The 18,354-nt window shown below is 47.2% G+C and overlaps 1 protein-coding gene across 8 annotated transcripts in view; it reads left to right on the top strand.

The window, feature by feature from the left end:
- The window catches only part of TTC7B (tetratricopeptide repeat domain 7B), a 248,625-nt gene that overhangs the window by 131,890 nt on the left and 98,381 nt on the right, over positions 1-18,354 (top strand). For all 8 annotated transcript variants that reach the window (XM_047796155.1, XM_047796154.1, XM_047796150.1 and 5 more), the window contains 4 exons: positions 10,303-10,386; positions 11,731-11,835; positions 14,446-14,563; positions 16,612-16,669. In XM_047796155.1, coding sequence (XP_047652111.1) covers positions 10,303-10,386; positions 11,731-11,835; positions 14,446-14,563; positions 16,612-16,669 — 365 coding nt within the window. The remainder of the gene's footprint in view (positions 1-10,302; positions 10,387-11,730; positions 11,836-14,445; positions 14,564-16,611; positions 16,670-18,354) is intronic.

The following is an 18,354-nucleotide window of genomic DNA, read 5'->3' as shown; positions in this document are numbered from 1 at the left end:
TTGACACCCTTGTCAAAAAATCAATTGGCCATAGATATGTGGGTTTATTTCAGAGATCTCACTTCTGTTCTCTTGTCTTCTATGTTTATTCTTCTGCCAATACCACATGATTTTGATTGCTGTAGCTTTGTTGTAAGCTTTAAAGTTAGGAATTTACCAGTTCTCCAGCTTTGCTCTTTTTTTTAGGATTGTTTTACCTATTCAAGACCCCTTGTGATTCCATGAATTTGAGGACTGGCTTTTCCATTTCTGTAAAAAAGACTGTTAGAACTTTAATAGAGAGTGCATTCACTCTACAGATCACTTTGGATAGTATTTCCATCTGAACAGTAGCTCATGTTTTAATATCAGATCTGAGCTTGAATCTCAATTCTGCTACTCTCCATACCAAGTATGAACCTTGGTCACTTCTCTAAACCTGGCGCCTTAGGAAGGAAAATACAGGTAATAGTAGGACCTACTTCTGAGGATTAAAGAAGACTATGAGGTTTAAGAGATAGTGTATGTAAAATACATGCTACTGTTACCACTGCTACTAGTGGTGTCGATAATCTGCTTTCTAATATAAAAATTCCCCTCTGTGATAACCCTGACCAACGATCCTTGACCCTTAGTAGAGTCTTTCATTGTGTAGTGAAAAAACTCAGCCTTGGAGTCAGACAGATCTGGGTTCAAATCTTGGTCTTTCCTAGCGGTGTGACTTTGGAAAAAATACGTAGCCACTCTGAACTTCCATCTCAGAGATTATTATGAAGCTTAGAGAGACAATAGGTATAAAATAGCTGGCACAGCTCTTGGTATGTAATTCCATCCCTCTCTGGTTATTAGAAAGGATTGGTCTTAAACTTGTCTCCTTTCACCTATCCTATCTCTGGAGCAATAGGGCAAGTCCAGTCCTGCCTCAGTGACAGCCATCACATTTTTGAAGACAGCTATTATACATCTTCTTTCCTCTAACATACAGTGTCCCATCCCTTTAGTCTTGGAGTTGGCAGATATTTCTATAAAGGGCCAGACACTAAATAGTTTAGGCTTTGAGGTCCAAGGGCCATTATCAAGGCTATTGTGTAGGTATAACAAGATTGTGTAGGTTCTCACAAGATTTTTATTGTTAAAATTCAAAATATAACTAGTGAGTACAACTTTCTATAATACAGTTGCATGAATGAGAAGAATGGGATTGTTTGGGGGAATAATAGTTTTCCTAATTTGGGTTCAAATTCAAGATTTCCATTCATCAAATTTATGGTAATTGTGCATCCATAAAACCTATTCTTAGCTTTTAGACTTTATGGAAACAGGCAGCAGGTTGGCTTTGGCCCCGAGGCCATACTTTCCAAGCCTCTGATAGGGTGTCACCACCCGATTCTTTGCATGTCACCTCTCACGTAGAGCTTTCTTGTTTGTCTGTGTCCTCCCCACCCCCCACCCACCAAAGGACTTCTGTACGAGTGGATCCTAACATTCGGTCTATAGTCAAGCATTCATCCAGCGCCTCTCTTGTAAAAGACACGCCCCTGGCGAGCAACCTGGACTCCTCACGTCCTTCCCTAGGTCTTGTGTTTCGAGTGCGGTTGTATTTGAAGTCCCCAGAGCCAGGGGAGATGGGCTGAAAACAAAGACCAAACGGTGAGGGCAGTTGAGGAGGGACGAGGGAGAGGAATGAAATGCCCATTTCTTGAACTTAGTGTTTCATTTTGCAAGAGTAACAGAACCACGTCGAAGCGGGATTTGAGTAGAAGCCCGGCGCCCCTTACCATGCAACCTGGACCAGTTGCTTCACGGAGTTGAACGGAGAGCATGCTAGAGGGCAGCATCCAGCGTTCACACTCCAGAATCGAGTCGGTGACCTTTGAAAATCAACCCCCTCTACTCCTCCCACCACGGCCAGAGGCAGTGGTGGCCTCTAATTTAAGCATGTTGCCAAAGCAGTAAAACTTAGGCCCTCCTCTGCTTGGAGCCATATTGCTGTTTTAGGGCAAAAAGAGAAGTGGGAGACGGGGCCATGGATGTGGGGGTTTGCCCTGTTTTATTTCCAGAGGAGAAACTTCAAGCCAGCCTTGACGGATGGTGTCTGTTTTTTCAAAACTGGGCAGGAGGGCTTTTATTTGTCACTCAGAGTCCCGTCCGCATGCCCTGTAGAAGCCGTTCCTCGCCCCAGACTCCTTGTAGATGAGCTCTCTCCAACTCCACTCTAATTTGTACTTTGATATTTAGCGAATTTAAAAGTAAGGGCTCTGGCCTGAGCCTCCGAAGACCAGCCTTCTAGTTTCGGGTCTGCCACTGTGTGACCCCGGGCAGGTCCCGTCTCCTCTCTGGGTCTTCATTTCCTCGCCTTTAAAGTCAAGATGGGACGAGGTAATCTCAAGGTCAGCATGTTCTCAAATTATGTCAATCCGTGGGTCTAAGACAATCGTCCAACGTGTCAAAATTGCTTAGTTTTTCATTGCTAAAGAAATGAAATATTCATACGCCATGTTGCATTTTTTTTTAATTGTCACACCACTGCCAGGAATTACATTTTATTAATTGACTCATTAAGTATCTAGGATGTAGAGAAGAGAACCTTTCTAATCAGTTGAAGGATCTGTGTTTACAAGACCTTTTAGGATATGGCCGGCCTGCCCACTATTCTTTTTTATTTTTTTATTTTATTTTTTTGGGGGGCTTTTGTTGTTGTTGTTATTGTTGTTGTTGTTATTGTTGCTATTTCTTGGGCCGCTCCCGAGGCATATGGAGGTTCCCAGGCTAGGGGTTGAATCGGAGCTGTAGCCACCGGCCTACGCCAGACCCACAGCAACAAGGGATCCGAACCACGTCTGCAACCTATACCACAGCTCACGGCAACGCCGGATCGTTAACCCACTGAGCAAGGGCAGGGACCAAACCTACAACCTCATGGTTCCTAGTCGGATTCGTTAACCACTGTGCCACGACGGGAACTCTACTATTCTTTTTTAATAGTGAGGAAATTTAGACTTCAGCTCCAGGCTCAATTTGAGGGGTATCTGATTATTTTATTCCTGTCCCCCCTCCCCCACAGTTTTTTGGATGCTGAATCTCACTCTTGAATTCCAAAAATAGACCCCGGCTTTTCCTTGCTTGTGGTATTATACAGCTGTCACTGCCATGCACCCAGTTCATGTCATTGGGCTTCGCCTACTAAGAAGGTAATTGCTAAATCCCTTTCTTATGCCAGAAGAACTTCGCATTCCTGGAGCCCCCCTCAGAGATGGCTGATGTATGAAAAGCCAGAACAGGAGATTGGAAAGGAAGCGCTCTTACTACCGAAAGGAAATCACGTTTTTGGACGTGGCGTTTTGACGACACTCAAATGAAGAGGATGCCAGTTAGAGCCTAATTGTTGTTCTGCCACATATTCCTGGTATTAAATGAATGTTATCTGGGATTTAGCGAGGTGGCAGTAGTATGATTACCGTGAACAGGACTGTCTTTCCTGGTAGAAAGAGTGCTCTTGCCAAATCCATCTTCTTTCTTGTAAGGGAGATGATTTGGAGATGTCACCTGCTGTTCTGTGTGGGTGACTCAGGGATCTGCTGATCTGAATTGGACCCCACGTCCCTCTCCCCAGGCCCACACTGTCGTCTCTCCACGGGACACCGGAAGTGGAAAAGGCCAGCATCCAGCTCTCTTCTCCACCTTTCCACGCCCCCCCGCCATCCACGGGCACCCGCACCCCGTTCCCAGGGCTCCTCTATGCTGATCCCCACAGCAGCATCTGACACTTTGTTTCACAAAAACAACATCAACAGAGGTTTGTGGGAGTTCCCTGGTGGCACAGTAGGTAAAAGATCCAGTGCCGTCCCTGCTGTGGCACAGGTTCAGTCCCTGGCTTGGGAATTTCTGCATGCATCAGGCATGGCCATAAAAAACAACAACAAAAAAAAAAACAAAAAAAACAAGCGGTAGCACGTTTATAGCAATTACTCTGTGCCAGACACTCTTCTAAGCATTTTACATGTATTATTTCCTCTAACCCCGTAACAGCCCTCTGGCTGGTGAGCGACGTGTTTGGATTAAGCTCAGGCAGCCTGATCTCAGAGCTGGTGCCTTTGGCAGGGATGGCTCTCCTCTCAGCCTCCTGCTGCCTCTGCTCTTCCTCTGTAGCCACCAGCCATGCTGGGCCTGGGTGACCAAGGCCGCCTCTTGGATGCTGCCTACCCCCATCCATCTCCACCCCCCAACACCCACATCTTCCTAAAAGTCCATTTTCAGCAGGAATCGTAGATTGGAACCATTATGAAATGTGAATTATTTTGTTTTGTTTTATAGCATGCATTCCGTTTCCAGTGTCCTTATTTCATTAAAATTGGAAAATTTAAGTTTATGGACCGGACGCTATCTGTCATTTGCATCTGTGATTTGCTATCAGAATAATATGGTATGCTATCTGTGATTTGCATGAAAATTTGCACCAGGCCAGAGATCAAACCTGAGCCTCTGCAGTGACCTGAGCCACTGCAGTCAGAGTCTTAACCCACTACACCACAGTGGGAACTCCAATAATAAATTTTTAAAGAAAAAAAAAAACCTGGGCGTTCCTGTTGTGGTGCAGTGGTAACAAACTCAACTAGTATCCATGAGGATTCGGGTTTGATCCTTGGCCTCAACCAGTCGGTTAAGGATCCATCATTGCTATGAGCTGCGGTGTAGGTTGCAGCTGCAGCTTCGATCTGCTGTGGCTGTGGCTTAGGCCGGCCACTACAGCTCCAATTAGACCCCTAGCTTGGAAACTTCCATATGCCACAGGTGCAGCCCTAAAGAGCAGAAAGAAAAAGAAAACTGGACATTTTTATGCTGTCACAAGCAGGTACGATTAGGATGCTTGACAGGGATAGTCACACAGTGTTGGGGTGAGCACAGACCTGGTCTGAGGGAAGAGCAGGTGCCCCTAGCAACCCCCAAGTTCCCTTTGCTCTTAGAGACATTCTCAGGAAGAGCTTTTCCTTTTGTGATTGGGGTATATGGACCTGAGCTGCTCAGGGATTTACATAATCTCAATGTTTATAGGAACACAGGAGGGGACATGTTGTAGAGCCAAGTGGTCTGCTTGGCATCAAGATTTCAGGAGCATCTGGAGCTGTCTGGGCACTTTTTCAGAGCCAGCTGCCGTCACCATACACAGGGTGCCAAGAGCGCCTAGGAAGACAGAGCCATCGACTCTGAGGCCAGAGCTCAAGTACCTCCGAATTGGGTGGAGGGTTAATTTGTAATCGTTGGCTTGCATTTGCTACCTCTCTTTATGGCATCCCTGTGGCTTATAAAGCATGTGGCTGCTCCGGTTGAGAAAGCGGTCCAGGCTGGGAGCAGCATGCAGAAGATCTGCAGCATAGAGGGCATCGCGGCCCCTGGAAGTCTTTGTCAAATTGTGCACCTTTGAGATGGGCCACAGCGGTACTGGTGGATGTCATGGAATCCGTGAAGTTTCTTGAAAATTCTGCAAGCCAGAAAGGCCTCGTTCCTCAGAGTCTCAGAGATCCCAAAGGGGACACGGGAACAAGGGCCCCATCAGCAGTAAAAAAATATTGCTGAATCTCAGAAATAGTTCAGGGAACATGCGGCATTTTTAGAGGCCTTTTTATTTAGTTCTCCTTGGCTTTCTGCAGCACGAGTGGGCCTGATCCGTTGAGTGGCTTGTCTGTAATTAACGCCTCAGAGGCAGTGGAGTGTGGTGGGTACGCGCTCCAGCACTGGAACCAGACTGCCTGGTGCAGGTCCTGGGTCGAGTGCAATTCCCAGAGACCTTGCAGTCACGTGGCAGAGCTGTGCTCCATTTCTCTCCCCCGTAAACATAGCAGTACCTGCTTGTGCCGAGTCAGGTCGTTAGGACCAGCAGATGAGACAGTTCTTGTAAAGCAAGTAGAATAGCGCCTGGCTGCCCAGTGTCCTCAAAGAGCTTCTTGTCTCAGCCAGTCCCGGCTGCTGTAACACAGCACGTGTTTATTTCTTCCCAGCAATTCTGGAGGCTGGGAAGTCCAGGATCGTGACTCTGATAGGTCTGATGTCTGCTGAAGGACCACGTCGTGGTTGCAGACTCCTGACCCCCTCACCTCATGGGTGGGGCCAAGGATTTCTCAGGCTCCACCCTCACAACCTCATCACCTCCCAAAGGCCCTCACCTCCTACCATCATCACATTGGGGATTTCAGTATATGGATTTGGGGCGGCAGGGAGACATACCCACTTATTAAGGAAATAAACGTATATTCTAGTTTGGTTCCATAAAGTAGCACAGTATTTTCAAAAGACTCCGATTGAATCCTTTTCTAAAATGAGGAAACATTTTGTGAAGCAAATAATTATTTCTGGTATAATGTATTATAAGTTTGAATTTGCATATATTAAATTTAGGTAAAGTGATAGGTATTATGTTGCATTTTCTTTCTCAATATAAGAATGTTAATTCTTTTACAAAAGAAGGAGTAGCTGACCTTTATTTAGCACCTGCTAGCCTGTATCTGGAGTCTCGCTCTTATTGCTTATTACGTATTAACTAATTTAATCTTCCCGCTAACTCTCTACATTCATTACTGTTACATTTCGCATTGACTGTAAGGAATGTGGGTATAGAGAGGTTCATTGGGTTGCCCAAATTCGCACACTTAATCTGTGGTGATGCCTAGATTCTTTATTTCTAGCCACTGTTCAGGTTGCGAGTTCCCTATTCTGGAAGGCAAAGGTGCTCAGGAAGAAGTAGAACCACTCCTCGTTGGGAGCTAGAGGTCGGGGGTGGTGTAAGAGGGGCCGGAAGCATTTGATAGGGTGCACCTTCTGGCCCTTGGTTGTAGGTAACAGAACCTGACTTGATTCAGGCAGAAAAGGCATCTACTGATGCCTACCATTTAGCACACAGGAGCTGCAGAAGCCTGAAGAATAGGGGTGAGCAGAAATTAAGGAGGCAAGGCCCCTGACCCAGTCTAGGAGGACACAGTCAACTCTGAAAGGCCTCCACCAGCCCAGCTGCTATTGTGACCCCAGGCCTGGGCCCAGGAAACAACTTCCAAGGGCCAGTCCCCCTACCCTGACGTCTGGATGCAGCTCCTGTGCAGGAGCATCTGATTGGCTGGGCTCAGGTCACGTGACACACTCCTTTTGCTTCCCTCCTTCATTCACCCTTAGAGTGTCAGCCAGAGTCTGTTTCCCTTCTCTATGGGGTGCTCTCCCCCATCTCCCCTGCTCCAAACCAGAAAGTCAGAAGAGTTTTGAGGTGATCGGCAGCCAAAATGACAAATGTCCCCTTCTTTGGGGACGTCAACGACGATGCTTCCCAAGTTCCCTGGTAGCCCCAAGGTTCTGAGTCTTCTCTGTGAGAGCCGGTATTTCCCTGCAGCACCTGGAATGAGCTCTGTACCAATTAGGCTTCCAGTGAATGTTTCTCCCTGAAGATAATGAGTATGTTAGCCTTTGGCACAAAAGAAAATAAGGGTGCACACTTATTTATAGCATCGAGCTTTTTGATTCGGAACAGACTGTTTCAGCTGTGAGCTCCTTTTGTTTATCGGGAAAACAGTTGATATTTATCATTCCTCTTAGCAAAAGGAGGAAGAAAAGCATTTAAACATTTAAATGTTTCTGTGTATATATTTAAGTACTTAGTGGTTATATTGCAACGAATTGGTTGAGTAGAGCTGGTAGCACAAACCTCGTTTTTGCTCATCATACCCCCTTCTCTACACGCACTGACTCCTTTGCCTAATTCCACCCAGTGGGAGCATCATTCTTGTTTCCTTCTTCATCTCCCCTCGTCCCCCTTCCCCAAATCAGTTTCCAGGCACTGCTGGATTTCACTGCTTTGGCAGTCTCTCCATAGCATTCCTCTCCTGTCCTCCCCAACCCGTTCCCAGCCATACCGCCCCACACCTGGATGAAGTCTCCCCCCCCACCCCACGCCCCATCTTGCCCACTTGATCTTCTTAGTGAGCTGCTTCATCTTTCGCCCCTACTTAAAGGCACAGTACTGCCTTCTTGTTGCTCATCTGTGTAGCAGAACAGGTAAGAAGGTTCTGCGGGCAGGTGCAGATACCAGCTCTGCCATTCAGTGTCTGTATTAGTGAGAAGTATATCCAGGAGCAATGAACAAAACCAGCGTCTTGGGCCTTACCCAAATCTGAGTGTATTTGTTCCCCACGACGAGAAGTCTGGGGAGAGGCAGCCATGCCAGGCTAAATGCGTTGTTGCCCATGTGATCAGAAAGAGGAAATGAGTGTCCAGCCTACATCCTGTACCACCCCTAGTAGGGGCTTATCAACTGCTTATACTTGGCTTTTTAAGATATTTTTAGGGCAGGTTTTCACAGTAAACCAGCCAGCATAATATTTACTGTGGCTTTCTCTGTAAATACCACTTGGAATTCTGGAATCCTTTTCTCTCCTCTCACCCCTTCTCTCTACCTGTACCATGACCTCCAGTGTGTCATGTTCTTTGTGGCTCCTTTGTCCCCCCGCCCCAGCTCTCTCCCCTCCCTCCTCATCCAGCCACAAATCTTGGAATCCCGCCCATCCTTCTCCGATCCTCCCCAGCTGCATGGAGCATCACTAGAGGAACGTGGCTACGTGGTGTCGTGGGTACCACTGTGCGTCCACACCACAGTCTTCCAGGCGCCCTGATGGGAGCTCTCTGTCCCCTCAGAGTGAAGGTTTTATGTTGTTTAAAGCTTCTCTGTTCTTTTTTTTTTGTTTTTTTTTTAGGTCCACACCCTTGGCATATGGAGGTTCCCAGGCTAGGGGTCAAATTGGAGCTGTAGCTGCTGGTCTACACCACAGCCACAGCAACACGGGATCTGAGCCATGTCTGTGACCTACACCAGAGCTCGCCCAATGCCAGATCCTCAACCCGCTGAGCAAGGCCAGGGATCAAACCTGCCTCCTGATGGATGCTAGTCAGATTTGTTTCCACTGAGCCAGGACAGGAACTCTGCTTCTCTGTTCATCTTTAAAACTCCTTGCCAAGTTCTTTATTGTTCCTCCTAGAAACCACTTTATTCCAATGTTAGAGAGAAAACATTGGCTGAGCGGGACAGGCCCCTAAGGGTCTCTCCGCTGTACTTAGAAAACCCGCCTCCTTGGGAGGGGGCCTTACATCCGGGCCCCATTGTTCTAGAGGCCCGGCTCTCTAATTTACCTCCTTGGTTTCTTTCGTGCTTGCTTATTCCTCTCAGCTTGCCTCCTCATTCCCCTTAATCCTAAAAAATCTCTGTCTCTTTCTCTTTCTCTCTCATAAACGCGTGTGCATGTGCACACACACCTGCATACACGGGACCTTCTATGCCACAGGTTTGCTCCAAGGTAACCTGCAGGCCAGAGATGTTGGGGCCCCCTTCCAGCCCTACATCTCACCAGCCCTAGGTGGCCTTCCCGAGCTGATTCTAACTCACACACTCTTCTTGGTTCTGAAGTCCCCGGACCATTCTGTCCACCCTCTTCCTGGCCTTGGTCTTCCACCCCTACCCCCGACCCCGGGATCTTCCTTAAATTCTGACAGAATCATGTCACTTGACCTCCATTTGCAGATTTCCGACCTCAGCGGGCACTGAGGAGACAGAGGAGCCAGGATTTCTGCCTGGGTACTTTCTCATGCGGGACCAGGCTGGGCTAGGGGTGGGGGGCACAGAGAGTGACGACATCACATTGAGACACAGTTATGAACTTGAGGAACGGATGGAACAGCTTTGAAAAGGAGCTGCCATGTCAGGCTCTCAGGGACGTGCCCCAGCCACGCCTGCCTTCCAGCCCGAGTCCCCTTCCTGCCCCCGCACCCTTGGCCGGGTTTACACCGGACCACTTGCTGTGGGTACCACTGCATGTCCACACCATGGTCAAAGCCTCCTCTCTGTGGCTCCGTCTCATTGCTTGTCCCCCTCCTCCTGGAGTACCGTTTCCGAATCACCACTGTGTTTTTCCCCTTCTCATCAGTGAACACCCAGCCCAGTGCCATTCTTCCAGGATGCCTTCCTTCATCCCCAAGGCCACTTTCCCGCAGTCCTGTCTGTGTCCTGCGCTGGGGGCTGGTATCTGATAGTGTGTGTACCTGCCACCTTCCCTGTGCCAGATGAAAAGCTGCTTGAGATCGCAGGCTGTATTTCAGTCCACTGTGCATTGTCCTGCTTCTGGCACAGTGCCTGGTGCCCTAGGGTGCGGGTGGGGGAGGTGGGGGGGGTGGAGGGTCCCCAGGGGGGGCTTGGAGGAGGAATGTGCTGTAAACATTCAGACACAAACTCACGCCTGTCCAGCTGTGACACCGGCAATTCTCAGATGTCCGCGTCTATTCTTCTTTCCAAACCAGTGCTTAGAAAGAGCCATGAAGTTCGCCTTTGAAGAGTTCCACCTCTGGTACCAGTTTGCCCTGTCCCTCATGGCTGCTGGAAAAGTGAGTCTCCCTCAGTGATCTGCAATCCTCGGTGTCGATGGTTCACTTGAATTTCACGGGATGACGTGATGCCCAGCAGAGTCTGCACCAACTCTGTGCAACTGTCCTGTGGCCATTTATGAAGGAGCAACCCGATTATTTGGGGGCCACCATGGACATGTCACTGAGAAGGCAAATTCTGAAATTCTTGCCATTTCCTAGTCATTCTAAGTTTATTATCTGAAGATGCCGCTTAAACGAAGGCCAGTTCTTCACACCGACCCCTTCCACTCATTGGAGAGCATACATCATGCTATGTGTATACGTATGACTGAGTCACTGTGTTGTACAGCAGAAATGATCACAGCCTTCTAAATACACTATAGAAAACTGAAAAAAAAAAAAAAAAACCTGGAGGGGGAAATCTCTTAGTTATCTTTAGCAATATACGCTGTTAGGCGGTGGAGAGAAAGGCCTGGTGCCGCCCTTGTGGCCACGTGACCCTCGACAGGTCGCTTGGGATCTCAGCTTCCTCTTCCATATAGTACCGACTTCATAGAATTGTCATTGTGTAGTGTGATAATTCCCACAAGTGCCTAAAACAGCCCCCCCCCCAACATGAACACACTCAACACAGAGAGCAACCATTGTTATTGTTGTTACCTTGGGCCCTTTCGTGGATCGTTTGGTCTGAGACACAAGATGATCTTGGCTGAGTAGAGTCAGAAATTTTGTGTGGGATGCTTTAAAAATTTTTTTAATTCTATTTTTTTTTTATTTTTTATTTTTATTTTTTGGTCTTTTCAGGGCCGCAGTCATGGCATATGGAGGTTCCCAGACTAGGGGTCTAATTGGAGCTGTAGCTGCGGGCCTACGCCAGAGCCAGAGCAATGCGGGATCCGAGCTGCGTCTGTGACCTACACCACAGCTCACGGCTACGCCTGATCCTTAACCCACTGAGCAAGGCCAGGTATCGAACCCGCAGCCTCACGGTTCCTAGTTGGATTCATTTCCGAGACGCCACAACAGGAACTCCCTAAGTTTGTTTTCTAATAATAATGTAAATTTTCACTATCTTTATTTATTAATTTTTTCTTATTTTTTGCAATGGCTACGCGAGTAAGGAAGAGATCTAGGGCAAGTCCAGGGCAGCATTTTTACTTGTTTTAACCACAGTTTACTCCACGGTCCCACCAAGAGTTCCAAGCTCTGGTTGCCGCCATCCCCAGGCCCCTTCTGGGTTGGGCTCGATGTTGGAAAACCTCATTAAGAGGGTATCCTAACCGGAAACCCCCCTGGGAAGGCTTGAGTGTTTGCTTCTGTCAACAATCTTGAGTTTCACAGAAATGATCTCCTTTTGCCAAGTCTGCTCGTGCCGTGAAGGTGCTGAAAGAGTGCATCCGTCTGAAGCCGGACGACGCCACCATCCCCCTCCTGGCCGCCAAGCTGTGCATGGGCTCCCTGCACTGGGTGAGTGGGGCTGGGCCCTCTGCGCATGCACGGGACTGCCACCCTCTGTCATGTCTGGGCAGAGAGAAAATCATAGTGATTCACCCGAGACACAAAAGCAAGGCTGTTCAGAGCCCAGCCCTCTGGCCTAGGCCACTGGCCTCCTCGGGCCTCACCCCCAAACCCAAGGACTTAGGGGAGTCAGTATGTTCCTGGGACACCCCAGGTTTTTCTTTTTCATGGGAAAGGGCTTCAGCAGCAGAAACGGTAAGACAGACTTGGAATTCATCCTCCGATACATCCTGTGTGCATGTCACGTGGGACTGAAACGGTGCCTGTCCTCCGTGGCTCCCTCTTAGCAGAGCCTGAGTTTTTCTGTAAAACCAAGGGTCACTCTGTACTTCAGCTCACGTGTACACCCAGCTTCCCTCATTCCCCTTCCTGCAGAGGCTTCCCTCTTCAAACATTCTTATTCAGATTTGAAGCTGGGAAGAGTCTGATTTGTACCAGTTGTAGTCCCTTAAAACGACACCATTTGAGCACAAGGCAGAAAACTCAGACCATTGCTCAGATGACCATACAGATAATCACTGTGCACACAGCGGAGTGTTAATGCCTTTCGTTACCTTCATGTCCGGTGAGTGATAAGAAGTTGCCCAAAAGACTGAGGGACCTGCTAAGGTTTTTTTACCTTTATGGTCCTTTGCTGCTTGCTTTTTTTGTGTTTTGTTGTTGTTGTTGTTGTTTTTAATTGTGTGTGTGTGTGTGTGTGTGTGTGTGTGTCTTTTTAGGGCCACACCCACGGCCTATGGAGGTTCCCAGGCTAGGGGTCAAATTGGAGCTGCACTGCTCTGCCTACGCCACAGCCACAGCCACAGCAATTTGGGATCTGAGCTGCATCTGCGGCCTACACCAACACTCACAGCAACGCCAGATCCTTAACCCAGTGAGCGAGGGCAGGGAATCAAACCCACATCTCATGGATAGGAGTCGGTTTCGTTACTGCTGAGCCAGAAGGGGAACTCCTGTTTTTGTTTGTTTTTGTTTCTTTTTTTTTTCCCCATTTATTCTCACCCAGCAGAACAAAAGTAAGCATTGTAAAGAAAGTGTTCTACTTTCCTAAAATTTTCTCGGGAAAACGTGGAAGAAAGGAGACATTTTGACAGAGCAGGCTCTCACCTGAAGCACAGCTGTGACGACGTTGTGCGGTCCCTGGAGGTTTTGACAGTTTGGGGTGGCAGGTGTGGGCACATGAAGGCAGGCTCTGAGAATGACCGGATCAGGGGACCAGTCCTTTCAGTTTTGAAAATACCAGCTGTGACACTGCCATACTCCTTCCAGCGACAATAAGATATATATCGCTGACACCTAAAATGAAATAAACCTGACTCTTTTTCAGGATGAGAATAACAAATATTTTCTGTATTTTTTTTTACATTTTTATTATTAAAATTTCTAAATATCACAAAAGTAAAGAGTATCATCAACTATCACCCAGGTACCGTCACCCAGCTTCAGTAACATCAGCACTTACCATCCGCCAAAGGAACAAATCTTATTATTTTTGCCTCTAATGAGTTGTTGCAAAAGGTCTTACTGTGGGCGTAGTTCACAGGTGCACATTTTCCACTGGAGTCTGTTGATGCACGGTCCATGTGCTCTGTATTGTAAGACAAATAGATGGAGTTTTGAAATTTTTAACAGCTTAAGGGACAGAGACTCCAAACCTAAATAGATTCTTTATGTCATGCAAAAATGGAAAGGCCCAGGCACGAAATATATCAAGAACTTTATTCTTTACAAACGTGTGTGTATATATATATATCTTAATATAATATATATATATAAGAGCAATGAGATCCTGCTGTGTAGCACTGGGAACTATAGCTAATCACTTATGAAGGAGCATGATAATGGGAGAAAAAAGAAGTGTACACATGTATGTGTGGCTGGGTCACCTTGCTGTACAGTAGAAAATTGACAGAGCATGGAGTTCCCGTGGTGGCGCAGCAGAAATGAATCCAACTAGGAACCATGAGGTGGCGGGTTCGATCCCTCAGTGGGTTAAGGATCCAGTGTTGCCATGAGCTGTGGTGTAGGTCGCAGATGTGGCTCGGAACCTGTGGCTGTGGTGTAGGCTGGTGGCTACAGCTCCAATGGGACCCCTAGCCTGGGAACCTCCATATGCCACAGTGCAGCCCTCAAAAGACAAAAGACAAAAAAGAAAAGAAAATTGACAGAATGCTCTAAACCAGCTATAATGGAAAAAATAAAAATCATTATAAATTTTCAAAATATGTATATATGTATGTGAATAAAACTTCTGAATACCTAGCACAACCTAATTTCAGAGCCAATCAGTGAAAAATAGAGATGAAAAAGTGTCCCACCATGCATGAAAATGACCTTGGAAAAGGGCAAAAGAAGCATTTAGGACAAAAGGCCAGGTGGGAATCCTGGGGACTGCTTGAGAGGCTCAGATAAAGAAAAGAGAATCACCGGAGTGGAACTGGAGGATTTGGGAGTTGGTTTCACAGTGACTCATCAGAAATCGCTGTTGGCAGCAGAAGCTTATGGGAGCTGGGTAGAAATTCTGCAGGTTGTTGTTTTTAACGTATCTGGTTTTTTCAGTTGGAGGAGGCTGAGAAGTTTGCCAAAACTGTCGTTGATGCGGGAGAGAAAACGTCAGAATTCAAGGCCAAAGGCTACTTGGCCCTGGGGCTTACGTACAGTCTGCAGGCCACTGATGGTGAGCAAAGTCCCTGCCCAGGGGAGCAGCAGGACTGGCACCACCCCCTCTGTCCCAGGAGGGCGCACGGCTGGGTCATTCTCTATGCCGTCCTGGGGTGCCCCACAGCCACTGTCCTCTTTGCTGGGACAGGTCAGAGTGGGGGAGGGAAGGGTCGGAGGCCCTGTGTCCGGGCTCCCAGGCCCTCTCACAGGTGCCCAGCTGGCAGGTGCAGAATCTGCCAGGAGGTGAGAGGTGAGCAGGCCCGAGAGACAATTCACCCCACCCAGCCTGCACCTGACTCCGCCCCAGCGCTTGGCTGGAGCTGCCCTGTGCGAAGGGACGTTGGGGCTCAGGCATAGGGATTCTTGAAGCATTCAGGGCCAGCCTCCTCCAGAAAGTGTCCCCTGCTTTATCAGTGCCTGTCCCTTCTCTGTGTGCACATTTTAATTCACAGATATGTGCCCATGCCATATAACAGCTCACAGCACACGCAGTGACATGATACATTTTGGATATGCTTACTGTTTTGGTGGATGGGCTTCTGGCTCAAAACAAATCTTAATTGTGTTTTCTCTACTTAATGAAGTTTTCAATTATATGTTTGCAGAAAGGGTAAATTGATACATTGTTTTTCTCAACTCTTTCTATTATTCCTTGAACATTTCGTTGTTAAATGTAACACGAATACCTCCCCCCCAAAAAATCTCAAAAATGAGTGTCTAACTCAATGAATTAATATAAAGGGAATTAGTTATTCTTGTGATCACCACCCTGCTCCGGAGACAGAACCCTGCCGGCCACCTGGGATTCTTCATGCGCCCCTCCCAATCCAGGCACATGGAAATTAAGAGAAACTTTCTTAGGAGAAAACACTACCCTGACTGTTATAGCACTCCTTTTCTTTTTCTTTCTTTATCATTTTGCTATAGCCTATTTTCCACCTTACCCTAAATCATTCTTTCCTCTGCCCTAAAACATCAAAGACCCTGGCGTAGTTGAGCCTATCAGTTGATTTTCCATAGTAGATTTTTTGCTACTTTTTCACGTATACATGACACCCTGGCCATACCCAGAACATGTTTTTAACTCTACAGTAGACTTTCAGTGAAGGGTAAATTTAATGCTATATATTAACCCACATGAATTCTTCGTTTGGACCTTCCCCTAATGAGCCCTGTCACTTTGAGCGAGTCGCATGACCCTGTTGGGTCTCGCCTGTATTCATGGTTCACTTGGGTCACCTCCCCGGGTCCCTCTGGCTCACGCACCATGGCTCTAAGTCAGCCGTGGCTCACAGCTCCATCAGCTCTCTGGGCAGCCTGCCACATCCTCAGCGTGACGTCAGGATGGGCTCTGCTCTATTGGACTGGGTCGGTGAGGGTCATCTCCATTGCAGCCATCAACAGGTCCCTCTAGGACGTTTTCTGTGGTCCCAGTAAAAAGGACCTTTTTAGTCCCTCCAAGACTCTCAGCTGCCATTTCTCATGTGCTGCAGACAGGGGGCGTGTTGAGCTGATTTTCCAGTGTCAGTGCCGGGTTTGCCTGGTCTGTCCCTTGTGTTCACATCAAGGTTTTAGAGGTCTTGGCCATTTCCACTGCCAATCAAAGTGGCCTTTCATGGCATCAGGCTGGTGTCGTTGGTTCTCAGTGCCAGAAGGAACTCTGAAGGCCGTCTAATCCACACCATTGGTGCTGGAATCTGTTCTATTCCATTCTGGCAGAGCCATTCTTTACCCATGAATTACATGCCTACACTTGAGAATGTTTTCCCCTCTGAGGTTCTCAGCTGGTCTTTGGAAGATGGGCCCCTATTCCTGGGGGTACCAGCCAACTCACACGCTTCCCTTGGCCTGGTTCCACAGTTATGCCCAACAGGTGCAAGGGCCTCTGGCCACCCTGGCCTTCGTTTCCCATCCTTTACAGCTCCTGGGACAGGACTGGGCACACAGGCACCCAGAATTTGTTGCTTGTAATCCAGTTGGATGTACAGTTTTGGGGGTGAGTTGTGTATTTGTCAAAAACTCCCTGATCTCCCATGCCACTGACTAATTGAACCCTTTTCTTAGCTTCTTTGCGAGGGATGCAGGAGGTCCTACAGAGAAAGGCGCTTCTTGCATTTCAGAGGTGAGTGGGAGTTCATCTTTTCACTCGGCTGTACATAATGACACCAAAGTATGAGAAGTATAAAAAGAAGAGATATTTATAAAGATTATGTAAACAGTGTTTTACCCCTGGGAGCCTTTCCTCTTGAGCACTGAGCATACCATGTAAAACTTGCTGCATCACTTGTTGCCATGTAAATCTGCTTTCTGAACCTGTTTATTCATTCAGGCACATTTTATTCATCCCTAATACAGCGATTGCAGCTCTAAGACATAGTCTTTTATGTCTAGGGAGACGGTTCCCTTTTATCACAAACATTTTTCATCATCTGGAAAAAGGATCATTCTTTGCTAGCTTTTTTTTTTTAACATGTCAAACTGCAGATGTTTATATTAAGAAATGAAAAGGCCAGATTTTAGGACAGTCTCCGAAATAGTATGTAAGACAGATAGTCTGGCCAGCAAGTCCAAGCCTGCTCTCTGTCCCCACCCTGCCTCATTAATACCTTAGACTCCTCTCTGTCACTGCACCTTTCATGAAATTAGGAAATGGCCTTATAATTAGAGGATGCCTGAGTGTCACAGTGCTCTCCGCACCCCACACCATAAGGTGGACGGAACGAGTCGTGTGTTCGCTGCAGGTGTGGGGCTGAGACGCAGGGACAAAGAGTCAGTCATGTGGCGATTGAGGTCAGGATGGAGTCAAGGTCTCCTGACTCTGCCCAGCCTTTCTGGTACCTCCCCCCCCCCCACCCTGCCCTCCCTTTATGCTCATCGCAGGCATAAGCGATCACCAACACGAATCATTGCCTGAAAGCACAGCCCTGCAATGTCCAGTCTCGGATTGGTATTGATCCTGTCACCCTAAATACATCTGAGTTACACTGAATTCTTGGAATCATACTAGAAACTTAGTTACTGATCCAAAAATGTCACGAGGACCCCTCAGGACCTAGTAGCCACTGTTAGATTTCTATCTCAGAATGAGGGCTGCCTGCAGATTTGTCGCAGCGTCTGTGGGCCTTTTCTCACGAAACCACGATCGTTTGGTTTCGGTTAGCCTGAGCCACTTTCGTCTCTTTTTCTTTCATTTCCCAGCAGGCTTGCCGATGGCTCCGTCACGTTGCCAGTCCCAGACTGGTTAGTGACAGAAAGTACCCACTGACATCTGCAAACAGATCTCCTTTCTCTGTGCTCAGTTTTTGTTGATGCTCTCCATCACGGAGTGTGGAAAGCATTTCCATTTCAAATGATTTGGAGTTTTAAATTTTCCAGTCCTAGTTTGTAAAACCCACACACGGATGCCTAAGAAAGTGGTCATTACATCTGTTTCACTTTTCTTAAATCAGCACATCTTACTGGCTCTCTAAAAACAGCCAGAGTGGTGGTCTGCCTTGAGCCGCAGAATGCATAACTTCCCCTTACATAACAGCTGTTCCATTGGCCTGAATTTCTTTTCGTTTCTCTTTTGCTTTGTTTTTCATTCAAAGGGATTTTTAAAAAATATTAGTTCGTGTGGAATAAAGGGTAATGAAATCCTACTGACCTATGTGATTATATTGGGGAAGGCTCACTAAATTATTATTTATACAAAATGAAGTATATTTTTCAAAGGAATAAAAACATTTGTTTCAAGTACACTTTAACTAGAACTACCCTGTGCCCTGTAGACCTCACAAAAAATCTGTCAGGGAAAGATTTTAAGTG

This window comes from Phacochoerus africanus, chromosome 9 (genome assembly GCF_016906955.1).
Source record: "Phacochoerus africanus isolate WHEZ1 chromosome 9, ROS_Pafr_v1, whole genome shotgun sequence".
NCBI classification, from domain to species: Eukaryota; Metazoa; Chordata; class Mammalia; order Artiodactyla; family Suidae; genus Phacochoerus; species Phacochoerus africanus.
This window is presented reverse-complemented; position numbering and strand designations above follow the sequence as displayed.